The sequence below is a fragment of the Melanotaenia boesemani genome, chromosome 6 (genome assembly GCF_017639745.1).
Source record: "Melanotaenia boesemani isolate fMelBoe1 chromosome 6, fMelBoe1.pri, whole genome shotgun sequence".
Lineage (NCBI taxonomy): Eukaryota > Metazoa > Chordata > Actinopteri > Atheriniformes > Melanotaeniidae > Melanotaenia > Melanotaenia boesemani.
The window spans coordinates 31,739,885-31,760,552 of NC_055687.1; the positions used below are offsets into that span (position 1 = coordinate 31,739,885).

Consider the following 20,668-nt stretch of genomic DNA (forward strand, 5'->3'; position numbering starts at 1 on the left):
CTGACCCTCCCTCCCTACCTCTTGCCCGTTAACCCCATCTCTGTCTCTCTCCTCCCCCATCCCCCAGTCTCCCCGAGTTTTTTTTTGTCATTTCATGTTTCCTTTGTTTTATTTACACCTTTGCATGTTGTTTTTTCTGTTTTTCTTTCTTTTTTTATCCCACACCTGTAGGGGAGAGTCAAAGGGGAAAAAGAAAAACTATTGAGCAGGCATTTATGTCCGAGCCGACACACACCTTATCTGAGAGGCAAAAGAAAATGGTGCGCTTTGGGGGACACTCATTTGAAGAGGACTTGGCATGGTGTGAACCGCAGGTTAAAGACTCGGGAGTTGATACGTGCAGTAGCACTACCCTAAACGAGGAGCATAGCCATAGTGAGAAGGTACTGAGACAATTTAGCCTGCATTCTGTGATTATCATTATTTATGACCTTCCCATTCAGTCTTTGTTTGCTTTCTGTCACTAAGTGTAAACAGATGAGATGTTTGTTGTTTGGATTTTTTTTAAGTTGTATAAATTGATTTCTCTTGCGATTTGGTTTCTTTTTGTTCAGTTACTTTTGGCTCCACCTTGCTCGGTGTTGCCGAAACGGTCTTTTGGGATCACTCTTTGCTTGCTACCTGTACTTGCTGTTTTGCTCCTCCCCAATAGAAGCCACACATCTTACAGTAGTTGTTTTTAAAAAAGAGCATTAACAAACAACCTCTTTGTTTGTCATGGCACACAGGAATGTGGGTCTCTTCTAGTTGCATGCTCGTTTTCCTTCGTATATTGTGTTCTTGCTCTGCAGTGGTCCTGTCTAGCACAGTAAAATCACCTTTACTCAGGCCTGCCCCTCTCACTTTACTGCCTAACCCCCCAGCACCCAGTCAAGACAGAACCTGCCCCCTGCCCAACTTTCCACTCACTTCTATAGCAAAAACCCAAAAAGCACACAAAATAGGGAAGATTGGATTTGTTTTGCATAAGATTTGGAAACATTTGTTTTTCTTTTTCCCTTCCCTTCTTTTTGTCTGTGATTTCATCCTACATGTGTCTAATGACTGTATTTGGTATTTTTCTGTGTTTCATCCTTGTTGGTTTTCAGTCTAGCACCCAATGGTCAACTTTCATTTGGTCTTGTATCATTGGTTGCCTTTCAATCCTTTTTTTTTGCTGTCTGCTTTCCCCTCACTACTCCACTTGATGGTAGTTGTATATTTGTGTGCAGTGAAGCATCAGAGCAAAACTCTGGTCTTCCTGTTCCTGTTTGAGGTGCTGGTTTAAGGAGGAGTGTTGGGGCCGCTTGCTTTTCTTTGCATGAGATGCTGCATGAAGCTCACTCCACCCTCACACCATTTGGTTCGCACAAGCTCTGGAGGTGAAAACCTAAGACTACTGACAAATTGTAATTTGATTTTAAGAATTTCTATGTATAATTAATACATTAATCCACTAATTTCAGCAAAATATATAACAGTACTTACATTTAAAACCATGTAGTCTACCACCAAACCTTAAACCAGAGTTTGTGTGAACTTTTCTTTCCCAGTTGAATTATTACTGTACCTCCCCCTTTCCCCACAGACAGTTGTTTGCTTTGGTCTGAACTGATCAAGTTTAAGTGGATGAGTTGTTAAACAAAAGGTGTGTTGTTGCTCTGACCTTGTAGCACCCAGTGACATGGCAGCCATCCAAAGATGGGGATCGCCTAATAGGCCGCATATTACTCAACAAGCGCATGAAGGATGGAAGTGTGCCTCGAGACTCAGGAGCTCTACTTGGTTTGAAGGTAATCCTATGATCACATGACACTTTTGAACCTGCCTGTGATACACACACTGGTGGTAAATGGTAAATGGACTTGTACTTATAAGTACAAGTGTACATATAAGTTTTAATTTCTATGTCTATAATATTGTGGTTTATTCTACAATTGTCTGAATTTAACCTTTCTGTATAATTATTATACCACACTAATAATATTCATTATAGACTTGATTGTATTTCTAAGCTGTGCTTATGTCAGATTTTCTTAGTGAAGTCCATTCTGCTGGTCAGAGGAAACAAAGTCAGCCTATGGCATGATAGTGTTCTGCTTGGTTTTACAGCTACCTGCATTTATGCATTATGTCATCACATTCAATTAAATATTTACTTGATATACCTTTTTTATATACATCCCTTTTTTTGCTTTTAGTGCTCAACGCCAGTATATTGCCTATTTTCTATGTGTAAAAGTCATTTTTCTGTTTTGCTGTAGTCTCCACCCTTCTTAAAGCAGAACATTTTTCCTTCTCGCTGTGGATGTTCAGCTTTGCACTGTTGAATAAAGCCTGCCATGAAGAAAGAGAACCAAGAGCAGCAAGATGGGGAAAAATCATTACTGATTGAATGAGCCTCCTGAAATGGCATGTTTGTGTCTGCTCAATGTTTCTGTGCATTTCTGTCCGCTCAGCAGCTGCAGCCAACCAACTCGGCAATCCAGCCAGTCAGTCCATCAGTCAGGCTGCCAGCCTCGCCCTCGCTGTCCATCTTTCTCTCTCATCTCCTCTGCAAGCCTCCCTTTCTAGCTCCTGCCTGTTACATAAAGCCATTTCATTTAGCAGACTTCTCTAAGCTCTTTTGTATGTTGGCATTCAGCTGCCATTAAGGGGGATTTTTATTTGTATGATGCCAATGTAAGCTGAACGCGGTGGAGTACGTCAGCACAGGACTGTACAGTACAGCTCTAGCCCACGGCCGTGCACTGTTACAGAACCACAGAGCCACCAGAGTGTGTTCCTAGAGAAAGTAGAGCCATGGATATTTATTTTCCTTTTTTTTAAAAAAAAAAAAAAAAAGGCTTATGTTCACTTTTACCATTGACCCTCTCCTTGTAATGCTTTTATTAAGGACTCATACCTTTGGGGCTAGATCTAAAGCCATGACTTCAAGGACACTTTTAGGAAAAAAAGAAAAGATTTTTCTTTTTATGTGAGCTGCAGTGCTCATGCAACATTTTTATAGGTTATGCCATGTAGACTTAATATGGCATATTAATTCTGCTCTGGTTCAGTTTAACAAATATATTTCAGTGCTAATCTAGTGATAAATCTTTCTGCTTCTGCAGGTGGTAGGAGGCAAGATGACAGAATCTGGCAGACTTTGTGCTTTCATCACTAAAGTGAGGAAAGGAAGTCTAGCAGACACTGTTGGGCACCTCAGACCAGGTATGCAGTAGAGTCGGACATGCATGTCCCATATAAGTTCTGTATATTCTGAATAGGTTTATACGGTAATGGTGTGCATTTCTGACACTTTGGCAACACTGAGGCATGTGGTTTTTTTGCAGGTGACCAGGTGCTGGAGTGGAATGGGAAGCTTTTACAAGGAGCCACATTTAAAGAAGTTTACAACATTATACTAGATTCCAAGCCTGAACCACAGGTGGAGCTGGTGGTCTCACGGCCTATAGGGTGAGAGCTCAAATCAGCGTAACACATATAATATCTTCCTCTTCAGACATCATGTTCTGGTCACAATAAGAAACAAGAAACTGTTTTAGACAGTTAATGAAGTTTTAGACTTGAGACATAATTTGTTTGAATTGAAATTTATTTATTTATTTATTTTTTATATAACAAACCAAACACTCGCCATTTAACCTTGCCACCAGCTTTTGTTAACTCATTTGACTCAGTAACGAGTAAGACCAGAGTTAGGATCTGTTTATAGCCTTCATCTGTTCTTACTAAATGCATCCTGGGAAAAGTTACAGTGATCTTAAAAAAGGAATAATCACTGCAATCAATTTAGCAATTTGATGTAGCTTTATATATTGGTACTAATAACCCAATGATCAACAGTTCTATTTTTATTCTATTCTATTTTGTAATACTTTCTTTTTTCTTTTGCTTGCTGACAGTTTAGCTGATTATATCACATGCAGCATCGAGGGATGACACTGGTGTACTCTGAGTAGACAAAATGAGCAGAAACTCAGTCAACAGTTCAACATCCCGGATGCTTCCTCCATTACTCTTATTACTCTGTCTGCAGTCTTATTCCCATAGAGGCTGAAAGCTGCATAGAGTGTTGTTTGAGTCACCTTTGAAGCCACAACTCAGTGAAACAAATAATACTGCCTTCCTGATATTCCCACTGTGTTGTTGTCAGGGCTCCAAGCTTGTTTGTTTTATCTGCCAGTGATCTGACTCTGACACACCACATCCTAATCAATTTTTTACTCAAAGCATTTACTCTTTAAAAATATCTTGGTCAACTTTTATCATTCATAATTACTTTGTATTTAAATGTCTATGCTATCAAGAGTTTAAAAGGGAAATCTGAGCAGAAACAAAACTTCTGTTCTCTTAGACTGAGCTCATGAAGAGTTTGTTTCCCTCCTTTCGGGCTCTGCGTCAACTATCACAAGCTTTATATGGGACTAAGTGACAACACTTGGCAAAATGAAAGCCAACCACTCCACTGATAGTCTCTCTTCTTACTGTTATTGATGGAAAACCACTGGAAAAATGGTTACACATTCACATTGTCAATTCCTTTATCTTAACCTATTTTTTCCTGCTGAGGAGGCCATTGAAAGAATGAAGACTAATGTGATGCTTAAAGTCATTAAAAACAGAGCGCATTCAGCATTAGCTCAAACTGATTCACTCCACCCTTCTTCTCTTTGTCACCCTCTTCTCATTACTCTGTTTTTATTAAAATTTTTCAGAGATATTCCAAGGATACCCGACAGCACACATGCACAACTGGAATCAAGTGAGTGTTGTTGTGATCTTCAGCAGATTATGCCATTATCAGCCCAAGTAAAAGACACTTACCAGATTTGCCTCTGTCACTTTCTTTCTTCCACGTATAAAGTTTTCTCGCACTCATTGCGTCTCTCTTTTTGTCATTTTTCTTGTTCAATAACTTTTTCTTAAATAAAGTACCATTTAAAACATAAATGAGCACTTAATAATCTGACTGTGTAACTGTGGTCCGTCAGGTTCGAGTTCCTTTGAGTCTCAGAAGATGGATCGTCCGTCAATCTCTGTCACGTCCCCTATGAGTCCTAGCATGCTGAGGGACGCCCCCCAGTACCTGTCAGGACAGCTCTCAGTAAGTAACATCAACCTGACATACAGATAAAATCCTTTAGAAAGGCTGAATTGTTTAAAAAATTTGACCACTGTTGGGACTGTTAGTATGTAATTTAATGTAAGTATGACAGTCACATTAGGAATTTGCTATTCCACCAAAGATATCATTGAAATCTGAGTTCAGACGAGTCTACTTTGTTTCCCTTTACCTCTCAGTCTTTTCAGCTGGCATTTTGCCAGCACAGGACTGTATCAGGTTACATCATGTGTTGTCCATTATCAAGTATAAAAACCCTCCAGGGGTAAATGGGTAAAGGGCTGCATTAAAGCAAGAGATAATCAACTTTCAAATTTAGGATCCTCATGGGAAACAGCTTTAGCATCAAGGAAATTCTTCCAGGTTTCTCTCAGTGCTGGTTATTTTGAGAAATGTTTGATTTTGACTAATATTGACTCAGAATATAAATATTTTTATCAGTGTCCCAAATACCTGTTCAGCTCATATTGACAATTTTTGTAAATATCATGATACAAGTGTATCTGTTGGTCAATAAAATGGATCATAAATTTAAAAATGGATCAGTTAATCAAAGTTCAGTTTATTGTATGAACCATTCTAGACTTTAAGTACCTGATGAATAATTTCATTAATATCAGACTGTTATAGATTACTGTTCATTTAGTGTTTTTAGGTGAATAAATCTATTTAACGTAGCTGGGATGCAAGCTTTGAAGCAGAGGAGAAAGAGTCAGAGACAAATGGGAGATATAACTAAGCTGAGATGACTTACTGATCAGGTTTTTGCAGAAAAAGGGAAATTAAAAAAAAAATCTTTAATGAAAACCTCATACGTCTGTTGTTGTGTTTTGAGTGTACTGTAAGTTTTTGTCTTGTGGATTTTATTGCATTTTCTTTTCCTTTTTTGCTTTTGTTTTTGTTTTGTTTTTGTTTTTTTTTGCTGTTTGATTTTGCTTATCCAGAGCCAAAGCCTTAGTAGAAGAACAACGCCTTGTGCCCCCAGGGTCCAGGTAATGGGCCCTGTCTGAAGGGCACAAATTGTGGTTTTTGCTTATCAGTGGTTGACTGGCCTTAAGTTGTTTTTTTTGTTTGTTTGTTTGTTTTCTTTTGTTTTTTTTTTGTTTGTTTCTTTTGTTTCCATACTTTAAAAATGGCATTCTTGGGGAAATGGTAGCATTAAGTTTCCCTCTTAGTGCAGTGCATTGTGTCATTATCTTCCGTTTGATTTCTTGGTATTTCAACCAGTTCACATCATTATCCCCAAATACTGCAGCGCATGCTCAACTAAAGTGAGCACATTTTTAGAGACACTCTCCCATTGCCCATTTTTCTTTTTCTTTTTTCTTATTTATTTTTTAAATTAATATAGTTGTTATTTAATTTAAATTTTTACTTTTTTTTGCCAACCTCAGTGATTTATACTTTGCTATATAATTTGGATTTTCTCTTAGGCAATGTAGGAGTTTGTCTCCATACGTTTTAAGGACAAAGGACTTGGTATTTTTCTGCTTCATTGTGTTATGAACCCAGGCACCATGAACTCAAACCTTACACTCATAGACACAAGGATTCCTCCATGTGTGAGTGAAAGTAAAGCTAATTAGCAGATCACAGCTGGTGGCTGTGTGGTTTCATGTTGCAGGAAAAAACACACCAAGTTCACCGTCCTGTTTAGTAAACCAAAACACAATTGCATTTTCCCTTAAACATAAGAATTAATAAATAAGCAAATTGTACCTGCCAAATAACAGCTTCATAGAGATCATACCTTCAGAGTTTCCCCTTTACAAAAAGGGTCTCTATTATACGTTTTTTTTTTCACTTTAAGTAAATCAGTACTAATTTAATCAGCTTTTTAGTTATTGTTCTTGTTTGAAACACTGAATATTTATATTACATCCATCTTTTTCTAAAGAAACAGCTCTAATATTAAAAGCAAGGATCATGGATCATATGGGTGAAAGCACACAAATGTCTGCAAAATTATGCCCTGTGCTTCCAAGTTCTAGCAACATGTGGACTGAACAATTAGGTTTTAAATGTCAGAATGCATAATGTGTAACATCTCGTAGCTCAACATGTTTCACACGTAACACAGTTTCCCAAACATATACATTTTTCAAGGTGGGCACCAAGCTCAGATATATTTGGTACAATTTGTTTTGCTGTAAGCTCCTTGCTCTGTGTTTCTGCATATGTCAAATATATTGACTTGTCTGGCATTGCTGCATGTATAGCTTGTAGTTTTAAACATCTCTAATGAAGTATGGACAAGAACTTAGAAGTGTTACCTCTCATTTCATCTTGTTTCTTTAAGGCTTCAGTCAGATTATTTTGTCTTCTAAGTGTCTTTCACTGAAGTCCATACTTCTTTTTAGCTTGAACTGTCTTTTGATACCTCTTAATAGCATGATTGATTTCTCTATATCAATGCCCAGTTAGTGTCTGGCAATGTATTTCAGACAACATCTTCAGTGGTTGACAGAATCACGTTTAGCATGTCACTCTTAGCATTTATAACTTGACTCATTTCAGCTGAAATGACTTTAAGGACAATTGGATTCAATTCCATGAATAAAATGTTATACACTTCTGCAGGAGAAGAATTTATGAGTGAGTTATTAAATTTTAATAAAAACACTTGGCACCATCTGATTGATAAACAAAGGCAATTCAATCTTTCTTAAACTAAATCTAAAGTACAGGTCCTATGATCTGATGACAATAAAACTTATCAACTGTCCCAACAAGCATGACATTACATCCATTTTACAATGAGATACTCCTCTCTTTTCCTGAAGGATCAATGCAGGAAAAGACCAAAACTCAATGAGTTAAATATGAATAGATATTGAACTCAGTAACATTTTAAAACATCTGTACTACCTTTGGCTCTGGCTTGATAAAGTCATCTTCTCCTGCATTATTCCCTCTGTGTTTTAATCCTTGTTTTGGTCCTGAGCCACCGCTCAGCTTGCTGCCTCGCTCTGCCCCTGCAGGTCAAACTCTGGTATGACAAAGTGGGCCATCAGCTAATTGTCACCATTCTGGGTGCCAAAGACTTGCCACCCAGAGAAGATGGTCGTCCCAGAAACCCCTACGTCAAAATCTACTTCCTCCCTGATAGAAGGTAAGAGCAGAAATCAATTTGTTTATGTGCTTGAGATTTATGTACACACACACACACACACACACACACATATATATATCTATATAGTAGAATTCCTACTTTTTATGATGTTAATATTTCAAACATTTTAGGTATCATTGAAAACAAGATTGTGTACCATGTTTAAAAAAAATGGATGTGGGAATAATAAAGCTGCTATTTAGATTTGAATTAGTATTTTCCATATATTATTTTTACAGTATAATATTCATTTTTAAATTTTCCTTTTATTTTACTTATTGTCCTATATTTTTTTCTTCCTAATATTATTACAGTGGTAATAATAATAATAATTATTATCATTATTACCTTATTATTTGGTATATTGTAAAAAGGTGTTTTTTTTTAAAAGATATAGTCATATAGTCTACTAGCACACATTATTAGTCATCCCCACCTGGGATCAGCATGTTGTGGTGCTGTACACTGTGCTGTGACGTGTTATTGATCTGTTGTATTCGTGGCTCTTCCCTATCAAGGTTGTAAATAAAAACAGTTTGAATTATTGTTCCTCCAGCGACAAAAGCAAGAGGAGAACAAAAACAGTAAAGAAATCCTTAGAGCCCAAATGGAATCAGACCTTTATGTATTCACCCGTGCACCGGCGGGAGTTTCGAGAGCGCATGCTGGAGATCACACTGTGGGACCAAGCCAGGGTCAGGGAAGAGGAGAGCGAATTCCTGGGAGAGGTAAGAAAGTCTAACCCTGTCTCAACAGGGACACTATCCGAGAGTATATCAGCTTATCTTCTGGAATGGGGTCAAGCCTTAAAGCCTGAAGAGTAAAGCAGAATTAAATATATGTTCTGAGTTTTTTTTGTTTGTTTGTTTTTTGTTAATTTTATCAATCACAGAAAAACATAATGAATAAGCAACTGGCTAAACATCTGCAGCTGATGATGCAGCTGAGATGTCATGAAAAGCAGGTGTTGGCAGCAGTCATCATCTCTCTCTCTCACCTCATCTCTGTACTAAATAAGTTCACTGAGTGCCCACTAACCAGTTACAATGGCCTGAACAGGGACGGCAAATGATGAAAGACAGGATAAACTTTTAACTTGAGTCCACCGAGCATAAATCTGATTATCTGTGGTGACATAAATCAGCTGTTCAAATAGAACTGATGTTTTTTCACGCTACTCTTTAGCAATCTAACTACCAAGTCATGCAAATTTTAATATCAAGGGACAATGAATTTTCTGGATAAATGTGGCACAGAAAGCTGGCTCATGGTATTATCACAGTGCTCTGGTTTGAAAAGGTCTAGTTCTATGAATTTGGGGCATTTAGGGAAGGGTCAGCTTTTTCTTATCTTGAATATCTATTTGCTGTTTATGAATCATGGTTTTTTAACTAAAATTTTAACAAAATTAATGAGAAACTATTTACCAGTACAACTATTTATTTATTTATTTTATTATATTTGTTATATTTATATCCCAGTTTTCTGTACTTTAGATGTCTACCTTTTTGTTAATTAAATATTTTGTATTTTCTCTTTGCTAGAGGAGTTGTGCTTCTGGTTCCAAGTTCGTTCTGCTTTTTAGAGCCACACTGTGCAAGCAGCTCACATTTAATAATAACTTTAGGCTGATAGACATAACTACTAATACTATGGCTCTTTGAAAAACCCCTTGTTTTCTATTGCAGTGATGTTTCTTATATTTTATAGGCGGCCACTGCTTTAGACTTTAAATGTCTGACATTTTTCATTCCCTGTTTTTCATGTGGAGCCATGATGCAGAAATGCAGAGAAACATAGCCCTGACTTCCAAAAACTGAGAAAGTTCTAGTTGTACATGGCTATATGAAGCTTTCGTTGTGTATTTAGAGTTATTAAGATTTACAGAAATATTTAGTAGGTGTCAGTAATTACAGGTGTAACACTTTTATTTCTTTTTATTTCACTTTTGTTTCTATTCTAACACCTTCATGGTAAAAATGGTATTTTGAGAGTATTTATTTCTGATCTTTCAGAAGAAATGTTTTACTTCTTAACTTGCATATGCAGTGCAGTTGTTGCGGAGGGGCACAATTATGAATAAACTGAAATTTAACAATACTTTATATAAACATCATTTGAGGTTTTGTTTAGGATTTACATTCTCTGAGAGAGAGTATTGCATAGACCCTGCTTTAAAATCAGTGTTCTTAGCACATCTTTTTTTCTTCTTCTTCTTCTTTTTTGGCTTTTTTGTTCTGGAAAAATGACCTTACTGCTGCCATTTTCGTCTTGCAGATCCTTATCGAGCTAGAGACAGCTCTTCTGGATGATGAGCCTCACTGGTACAAGCTACAAACACACGATGTGTCCTCCATCCCACTTCCACGTGCCTCCCCAAATGCACAGCGCAGGCACCTCCATGGAGAAAGTCCAACGCGGCGGCTGCAGAGTAAGTAACACCTGCAGCTCTCTGTACATCCATGCGTTGTTTCTTTTGTTTTAAAAAGAGTAATGCCACTCAACGAATAGATAAATGTGTTCAGTCCCAAGTTGAACAGGTTGTTTGTGCAGATTAATGATAAACAAATCTTCAGTTTTCCAGTTGTGCAGATATTTGTGTTTACAAACTAAGAACCATATGCACTGTACCACATGCACTCTGGTCAGTTTGCTTTTCATTTTGCCCACTGGTGTTCTGTTCATGCTTTGGTATAAATGAAGCTTTAACAGATAATGCATCTTTTTCTTCTGTTGTTATCCATGTCACACCAACCTTATGGCTCCTGCTTTACAGACAAAGAATCATATTCTTACAACTCAGGTAAAGGCCCCTGCACTGCCAGGCTTTCCTGCTCTGTGAAGCGTCTGAGTGTTCTGTCCTCTACAAATGTCCCTGTGCTCTTACTCTCCACCTCCAGTGCATGCTTCTGCTACCTTATATGGATTTCAGTGTTGGGAGCTGGTGCACAGTAAATTTTATCCCACTGCTTTGGAATCCACTCAGGGTAGCAGACATATGCACACACCAGGGAAACAAAGATTTAGGGCACAGTCCTCTCTTCCCCTCTGTGTATTCACCAATAACATATCTTACAATCCCACCCTGCCACCCACAACCATATCTTCAGAAACTGCACTTGGCCCTCATCTTAGAGTGGAATTACAATAACCAAAGCTGTCTCCCAGTCTGAACTGGCATTACTTGACCACTTACTTCTCCCTGGTGATGTAAATGGTTTGGACCTGTATGATGATTTTCCCCTTTATGATGATATAAAAAAGCCTACTGTTTATACCATTTCTTGCTAATTCTGCTTTACCTCTGTTTGTCTTTCCTGAAATAATTTTTTTAAACTGTTGTAGAAGATTAAAATGACAAAAGAAAATAAAAAATATATATTTATTAAAAATGTTTATAATATAATATATATTATATAAGTAATATATGTAACATAAGTAGTGTTATTTATTGAGAAATTAAATAAATAATAAATAATGTGTACAAATAAAATAAATTAGACAAACTGTTGGGAAGTGGTAATTAGAGTTTAAAGAAATGTGGTTTGAGTCTTCTAAAGTGTCTGCCTATGTGTTGAAAAATTCTTCTGTAAGAAGACGTCGTATGCAGAGAAGATAGGTAACCACGTTCAAGAGACATCGTGGACAGAAACTCACAACCAACCAGCCAATGCTCATGATACAAAAATGCTCCTTCTTAGTTACGTGTCCAAGATTATAAAAATGTGTTGATAACAAGCACTTCTTACCCGCTTGCTTTATCTTTTCTGTTATTTATGCAAGCGGCTTGTATAGTCTGACAGTCATTGAAGATATCAGATAATAATAATAATAATAATAATAATAATAATAATAATAATAATAATAATAATAATAATTTGCTCTATATAAATATCTTATGACTCCCGTCTCTACTGTTACATTCTGTGACCAGGAGGTGGTTCACTTGCTTTAGATGACTTTTTCATAGTGTGTGATACACCAAACTGGAACTCTGCACAGCTTCTTCTAGACAATTAGGGCTTGCTCAGTCCCCACCAAGACCATTTTCTCAGCGTGTGTGTTAGTGAGGTGAAGACGCTGACAGCTGTAAAAAGTTCTCCACCAACTGAGATGAGAGATTGGGAGTGGCACTGCCAGATTGCAGCACTTGTTATTTTCTAAAAAAGCATGCGTGTCCATTTGATTTAGGCTGACTGAACGGTGAAGGTGGTGGATTAGGGTTGGGTGGGTGGTGCTGGTGGTGGTGGGGGGATAAGGCTATTGGGGGTGATGAAGAAAGAGCTATATAGCCATGTCACTGCTCCCATCCCCACCCTTACATATACACGGGATGATTGAAGGTGCCACAATTCAGATGCTGCGCAGTTCATTGCAATCGGGTCATTTACTTTAATCAGAACCGATAACAAGATTGGGGAGCAATATGCCAAACAGGATAAATGCATGCAGAGGACAAAAATAGTCCAGATTTCTCCATTTCTGTCTCTCATTATTTTCTGCCTCCCCATCTTCTTCTTTGTTTCTCTAACTCACAGGATCCCAGAGGATAAGTGACAGCGAGATATCAGACTATGACTGTGAAGATGGTGTCGGGGTTATAACAGGTAATAAACAAAACTGAGTTCAAATTAACCTGCATTCCACTTATTATGCATACGAATGAACTAATTTGAAATATATGTGAATCAAATTTGAAATCACTACAATAATGGAAGTCTGGAGGGGACAGTAAAATATCTAACGTTTAATGTTTCACCATGCTGAATTTGCATTTTTGATTATGAACACAGCTAATCTCATACATACAGCTTCATCATCAGTCACATCCACAGGCCTGAACAGCTTACAAACACAATTATATGCCTTATTTGAAGGATGAAATGCTGCAGCCCATCAGCAGAAGCAGAGTGAAGGAGCTGTGAGCATTTCCCCCCCCTTTTCTGCTAGTTGCTGCTCAGCCGAGGCTTCACCAGCACGCCCACGCTGCACATTAGAAACAGATACCAGCCAGAATAACAGAGCAAGGACTGAAAAGTACTTAGTTCAAATGTAAAAATAATAACTGTGAAGAAGATGATGCTGAAATAGGTTTTTAAAAATCTAATGTTTTTGTGCACTCTTTCCTTTTATCTGCAGTGAATTTTATCCATCTTTTTTTCACTCAACTGAAGACCACAGAAAATGTGCTGACCTTGTTTGCAGGGAAGCTTATGATAAATTGCCTGATGGAAGGGGCTGCCTGTTAGTTGAGCATGTGGTAATGTTTCATATCCCTGTAAGCAAATGTAGGCCACAGAGAGGAGGGGAAGGAAAGAGCACAAGGAACCCAGAGAAATACTTTGAAAAGGAGGATAAATGCAGTTACTGTAGCAAAGCACCAATCATACAGGCACACAGGCAGAGACAGGAGAAGTCAATGCCGGCTTGCTGGTGGTACTTTAGATGAGGGAAATCCTCATCCACCCTATTTAACATTCTCATCAGCACCTCACTGCCTCCTAATGCCAGTCTCCCCCTCACTTCATACACAGTGAAGGGAATACCCCTCTGCTCAGCCCTGGTTTCACTTTACTCAGGCTCTAGCACAACTTATCCTGCAGTGTTTCTATTAATCTGCCATCATACTTTAACTTTCACATGAAAGGAAAACAGTTTTTTTTTTTTCCAGAATACAAGCTGGAATTACATTTCATAACCAAGTTACTGTTTAGATTTACCAACTAACTTTTCAGTAGTTTAACATTCTGCCTAGTTAATATCACTTTAACCCTCAGTCCTGTTCTCAAATTCTGCACCGATGCAGACCATTCTTCTTGTTAGATCCTATTAATTGTCAGCAAAGGCTTTCCTCTGTATATGTGCTTAACAGGCAGGCTGTACTCATGCGTGAAGCAGCATGTCAGGAGGAAGAAAAGATTTAATTTGGCTCTGTGTGGTAGTTGATTGCTCCTACAGCAGGAGGCCCAGTACTGCTGTTACGAAATGGCAAATGTTTTCCCTCCTAAGTCCGCAGGAGTCATGAAGAAGCTGAGATATTCATAATTTGTTATTGTTTTAAGTTTTCGTTAAAATAGAAAAAAAATAGAAGAACTCTAGTTTTTACAATCTACATTTTAGAAATTTGCATCCATCAAAAATCAAGATAGATCATTTAGAAAATCTTATTACAGGAGTTTCAGTTTTCTTTTAAGTGAAGGTCAACAATTCTTCATTATTTCCTCCATTTTTTTTCTACCTTTCCGGCTTTTTAAACTTTTGATTCAGGTTTTTCTTGAACTTATTTTAATGTGCTGCACACTCTATTGAATATCAATCAATTTTAATAGTGCTAAGCATTGACCTTAACCATGGCTGCTAGCCACGTCTGATTACCGGTTAATGAACTCTTTCAAGTTGAATGAACTAATCAGTCTAGCAGAGAAATTCATTATAGTGTTTCAGATTTTTTTAAAGACTATTTTCATGTTTAATGCACAATGTTAACACAGCAGATGAATTGCAGTTTTATTAAAAGCTAGTTCTCTTTTTCTGGAGTGTACAGACTCAGCATATTGAATATAAAACTATCATCCCTGCAAAATGGCATTTATTTTAAGTTTTAGAAAAGTTTTGTGTCTTTTCTTTAACTTTATACAGCATTGGGTCAAAGTAAATCTCCATCATATGAAGTTGTTTGTTTGATTAAGAAAAATCAGAGACTTTTTAAATGACTCAAAAACCCTGAGAAAGGGGCGTTAGATACACTAGAGGCATAAACGTGTCGGTATGTTAGTAAGGAGACATTGAAATGATCTAACACGCTCTCCCTGCCACTCTTGTCTCTCCCTCCAATGCTTGTTTTCCCAGACTATCGTCCAAATGGAAGAGACTTCCAGAGCTCCACGTTGTCTGTCCCTGAACAGGTTATGTCCTCTAACCACTGCTCTCGGTCAGCTGATATAAACCGAGCACGATCGCGCTCTCCCAGCGTTCCACCACCCTCCAGGTAACCGTAGCTCAGTGAACAAATGGGCTGAACATCTGGATGCTCTTTTTTTGTTGTTGTTTTTATTTATTTATTTATTTTTGTGGGTGTTTGTTGCATTCATGTTCATGTAAGAGTCATGAATGTTGTCAAGGGATTAGGGGTGTGAAAGCAGGTTATTTAGGGTTACTTAGGTACTTATTCTTTGTAATGTGCAATCACAGCAGTATGTAGCTTGTCTGGGAGTTCCTTTTAAACAAGGCCACACTACTCCTGAACAATAGGGGCAATTTAAGTCCACTTCTACCACAAATTAGGCCCTCTCAGTACAGCTCCTCTACTTGAGTGGAACACCACAGTGTCTGAAGACAATTACTCACCTGACAGGTACACCCACTCCAGCTTATGCTTGTTTACAATAAATGCATCCTTCTACATGGCAACAGCTGCTGAACAGAAGTGGGTACTGAAGTGAAGCTATAAACGGATGAAGCCTTGAACTCTGTAAACTGACCTTGTTTAAGCGTTTTTCTCTTTCTTATGTTCCAACAGAGCATCTTTCTCCTCTTATTGAAATATCATACAGTAATGTGGATTCCTTTGTAGAAACCATTTCCTTATATTATAATAAAAATATTAGAAGTATGATTCTTAGAAATAGTTAAGTTCTCCCTTTAGTGATGTTTCTGGAAAGGAAGTGCTTGGTAAAACAGTTCTGCCTGACAAGAAATAATTCATTTTTCCCATCTTAAAATCAGGTGACTAAAATTATGCAGAAAGCATTGGGAGCCAGTGCTATTAATGCTGAGTAAAGCATATAGTATTGACTTGTATTTCGCTATCTTTATGGAAGAGGTGGTCAAGGGGAAGTGGTCAGTTATCCTCCATCAGCACTTATTTTCTGTGAGGGTTGGAAAATGTTGCTCTAAGAGTCCAATCATAGCCTTGGCACTGCCAGTCCGCAGCCACTTTCCCCCTGTCCAATTAACTTTATTTGATATTTCTGAGGCTCAGCTTAAATCAGTGTCAGATGCAGAAAATGCACTTATCTAAATTGTCTGGGACAGTTCTTACTTGAGTGTATTTCATCTGCTTTAATTAACAATATCTGGTTATTTATTGAAAACCGTTGAAAATGACAGGAAATGAGTTAGAGTGAAGTTGGCCGTGTCCCAGACCAACTCCCTTAATATAAAAATCCCTATTTGGAATGTTACAGGTTTTTGTGAGGCTTCATTTTGTTTACAGCATTTAACACTTTACTTTGTTTTCTTATCCTTTGAAGTTCTTGAGGTTTTTTTTAAAAGACAAAGTCATGAATGAAATATGTTGATCTAAAGTTGTGTAATCACCCAGAAGAGGAGACACCAGGTAAGTTTGGTAGTTCAGACGGCTCTTTTCTGCACACTACTTATATCTATGTGGCAAAGCTCCTTGTCATCTGGTTTCTCAACTTTCTCTTAGCTTTTATCTTTCTTGACTTGTATTCCTCTTTGAAAGTGTTACATGAACCTTCCCTTTGAGCTTTTTCAAACTTTTTTTATATCCTGTTTCTTTGAGAAATCTTCCGCTGACTTGGTTTCCTCACCTCTCCAGTCTCCATCTGTCTGCTTATGATTTTGTCTGTCTCCGATCTTCCCCCTCTCTCTATCTGCTTTCCTCTCCCTTTTCTTCTTCCATCTCAGAACCATCTCTGTCTTTTCTCCTCCCTCCATGTATTTGCAGCCATTTTCTCACCCTACCTCGAACTAGACACACTCAACCTATTGATGATCCTCTAAAGGACCCCAGGTAGACTTTTACCTGATTTTGCATGAAGCCTCATCTCTGCATTTCCACTCTCCAGCCCAACACCCCTGTGTCACAACCCACGTCTTTACTGCTGTGAAGGAAAGCTGACACATAGTGCTTTTACACACATTGCACTTACACTGTGACGTGCCTTCCTGTGATGGTGGTTGACTAAATTAAGACCTCAGAGACCTCAAATCTAAGAGAATTAAGAGTCAAATTGTCTTGAGAGTTTTTGCATGTAATGTAGACATAATTTCAGATTACCTATCCAGTGTCAGTGCTGTGAGTGTTGAGTTGATGTGTGACTGCATATATTTCTTCTGCAGAAGATTAAATATATTATTTCACAGCACATCACTTTTCAGGAGTGCAGTATGTTGAACTGATCATACACTTTACCCATTCAGGACTGCACTCTTTTACCACATCTTTTTCATATTTTTCTCTCTTCATTTGCTCCACTATTTACCATGTGTACAAATTTAAGCCTTATACAGATTGAATACAGAGGGAATAGCCTTTCTGTAAACTAATAAGTGCTTTACAGCTGGGAAGTTTTGTCCAGCAGAGGGTTTTTTGTTTACATCAATCATGGGGATACATTCAGCATATCAGGCTCATTTAAAGAACCTTTAGCTTATAGATGATAGAAATCCATAAATTTGTTCCAGCTTCATTTGCAGGTTGTTATTTTTTATTTTGCCTCCTCTTGTGGTGAAAAACAATTAAATGCTGACCAGCTGTGATATTTTTTTGCCAGCCGCAACCATCGTGTGTACCCAATCTGCAGAGAGGAAGCAGTCAGGTTACTGCGTTCCACTAGGATGACCCGTGCCCATTCAGAGGGTGCCTACTCCTCCGACTATGACTATGAGAGGTATTGAAATGCACTGCTGTAGCATATGTGCATCTGCCATCTTGTGGTCTTCTGACGGTGTCCCCCGTTTCGTCTTTATACGTGACCATGCTTGTGATGACAGAAAATGATATCTCTCTGATATCGGTTTTTGTCTAAAGGTCATCACAGCTCTGAAGTTGTGTAGATGTAACCTGCCATACACAACTGCCTCTGTATGTTGAGACTCAGAGCTATCTGTGTTGCTGATGTCAGCTGTATGCATACTGTTCATGGAGAAAAGTGCTTCCAAGCACTTGACTGTCCCTTTGTTGATGTTGTTTTTTACACAAGCACATTATTTCACTAATATGTCTGATTATTAGTGTCCATTTTTACATGCCACTGACGGCAGCTCTGTGCTCGTTTATTGTATGGAATCTTGATACATAATACTCTGTGGTGCATTTTAAGTGTTAATTCATGCCCTTTGGCTTCTTCTGTCTGGTCAGAATAAGCTGCTGTGCTATACAAATAAAGGCCTGCTGACAGCCTTCCATTTTCAAGGCGCATGTCAGCATCCTGGTGCACCAATGACAAGAAAGACTTCACATCACCTGCCCCTTGACAGAAATGCTGAAAATAACTTCAGTCTCTTTACTTCTGCCATCTGGCTTTGAGACAGAAAGTACTAGAAGTTTGAGTTATTTGTCTCTTCTCCAGGAGGGGAAAAGTGACGAATCTTCAGAACTTAGCTGACTGATGTTACTACAGTGTCACAAACTTTCGCTAAGGTCCACTTTGTCTGGACCTCAGGTTCAACCTGTGGCCTAGATCGCTGTTAAGAAGAGCTGTTCATCTGCTCTTCTTCTCACTTTCTTTTTGCCTCACTTTCAGAGCCATAAATGCATTGAATAAAGGTGTGTATTATCCCTTGTAATACATATCCACATACATGCAATTAAAAGGCGAGACTTTTTTATAAATAATGTAAGTAACATGCCTTGTGTGTTGCTGTGTTAGTTGTATTAGCATACAGAGAATCACCTTTACCTCTCAGATCTGTCATCCCACCACTTAGCTTAATTGATACCCTCCACTTTTGCCCAATATTAACCACCAAAAATTTCCAGATGAATTCCAGACATTAAATTTCATGACTGATTGTTAATCATGTCAGTTTTAGTTGTTCGAACTTAAGCTTTTTGTGTTCACCTCACAAGCAAACAGGTGGGCTGAAATGCTGCTTAGTTGCTTTACAGATGCCATCTGCCCCATGCAACACCAACACATACTTGGTGTGCTGACGCATAAATACTAATTTTGAGTTTGTGCAAGTCAGCTGATTATGAACTCTGGAAACAAACCCAGATATAATAAAGTATTTAACATTAAAATGAAGTTTGGAAAAGAATTCCCTTTGCACATTATATAGATCTTCTGTGTGCATCCAGCAAAAGAAAGAGCTGAAAAGAAAAGAGTGCATGGAAGAAAAAAAAGAGATGAGCAAGAGAGGTTTTAAAAGGAGTTTTGGCCTCTTGGCAAGTGCCTTTGTTTAGGTTAATTGCATTGCCCCACAGTCTACCATGAGTGGGACAAAGCATTCATGTTCGCATGAAATCGATATCTTCTGATTGCACAGAAAACTAATATTTTTAATTACTGTCATCTGGTGAAAATCAACATAAAAAGAGGTGCAGTTCCAAACAGCAGAATATGTATGACACAGCTGTTACCTATCAAATGACACCAAAAGTTATATTAAATTTTTAACAGACATCACCTTCATCCTTGTTTGCTACAACAACTTTATTAATGGAAATGTGCAAATTATTATGCTGACAACTATGGCATCAAAATGGTTGTGAGGCTTTTTTTTTTTTTTTTTTTTTTTTATTGATCAAGATGAACATCTCCTCTACTGGACAATTTTTCATACAAAAGGCAACAAAACTTAAATGGTTTTAACTTTTCCGAAGAATAGGAGTTATTTCTTTGGCGTTTTCAGCTAATGTAAACTAATTTATGATTTCATTTAGATAAAAGTTCACGTTCATCATTAAGTTACAGAAAAAAAGAAGAAGCAGAGACCAACATATTTCCTGCATTTTTACAAAAACAGATGGGTGTAATGGTTCAGTTTGATGTTTGATTATGAAAAAAATAACAAAAAACTACAACTTGTGAGTTTGATGGATTTGAAACAGTGAATCACAAGCAAAGCATCAAACCATGTGCATGCCTTAATCCCTTCACTTGCCAACTCCCCGTCTCTGAAAAGAGTTAACTTTGTGCAGTCTTAATCTGTGCTTTTTTTGGTGTGCCCCCTTATCTTTTTTTTTTTCTTTTTAATTTTTCGTTTGTTAATTATTAACCACATGCCTTTGCACTGTCAATGTTTTTCTTGTTCTAGAAACTTTACCTGCTTTTTTTCCTCCAGCTCTACAGGTCATCAAGATTTTGTCCGAATCTCCACAGTGCCAAAACCATAACTCAAGGGCATTTATCAGAAAACAATAAAAATGCACATCACCTTTTTCTCACATTTCACTCCACCTAAAACACACATGAATTTTCACCTAGCTGGAAAACAACAGGCAAAGTTTTAATGTTTCTACAGAAAAGCATGCAAGCTTAGGAAACCTAAGAGCCTTTAGATGCTGTTAATTGATGTTCCTGCAGTTCTGCACTTGATTAAAATTTAAATACAAGTGTTGTCTGCTATTTTCAAGAGACATATCTTCCTTTTTTTGGTTAAAGTTAATTTCCCACAAATCCATTAAAACGTGGCATATATTGTATTTGATGCCAGTGTAAAAGAAAAAGAAATACTCCAGTGATCCTTAAACACAT

The 20,668-nt window shown here is 37.7% G+C and overlaps 1 protein-coding gene across 33 annotated transcripts in view; it reads left to right on the plus strand.

Annotated features, from left to right (window-relative positions):
• The window catches only part of rims2a (regulating synaptic membrane exocytosis 2a), a 145,318-nt gene that overhangs the window by 75,781 nt on the left and 48,869 nt on the right, over positions 1-20,668 (plus strand). For 9 of the 33 annotated variants that reach the window (XM_041988733.1, XM_041988736.1, XM_041988737.1 and 6 more), the window contains 13 exons: positions 172-383; positions 1,653-1,772; positions 3,093-3,192; positions 3,315-3,438; positions 4,701-4,747; positions 4,977-5,089; positions 6,052-6,099; positions 8,089-8,219; positions 8,755-8,947; positions 10,497-10,650; positions 12,758-12,826; positions 15,069-15,207; positions 17,741-17,857. In XM_041988733.1, the coding sequence (XP_041844667.1) occupies positions 172-383; positions 1,653-1,772; positions 3,093-3,192; positions 3,315-3,438; positions 4,701-4,747; positions 4,977-5,089; positions 6,052-6,099; positions 8,089-8,219; positions 8,755-8,947; positions 10,497-10,650; positions 12,758-12,826; positions 15,069-15,207; positions 17,741-17,857 (1,567 nt within the window). The remainder of the gene's footprint in view (positions 1-171; positions 384-1,652; positions 1,773-3,092; positions 3,193-3,314; positions 3,439-4,700; positions 4,748-4,976; positions 5,090-6,051; positions 6,100-8,088; positions 8,220-8,754; positions 8,948-10,496; positions 10,651-12,757; positions 12,827-15,068; positions 15,208-17,740; positions 17,858-20,668) is intronic. The other 24 variants (XM_041988740.1, XM_041988762.1, XM_041988741.1 and 21 more) reach the window with 7 other exon arrangements.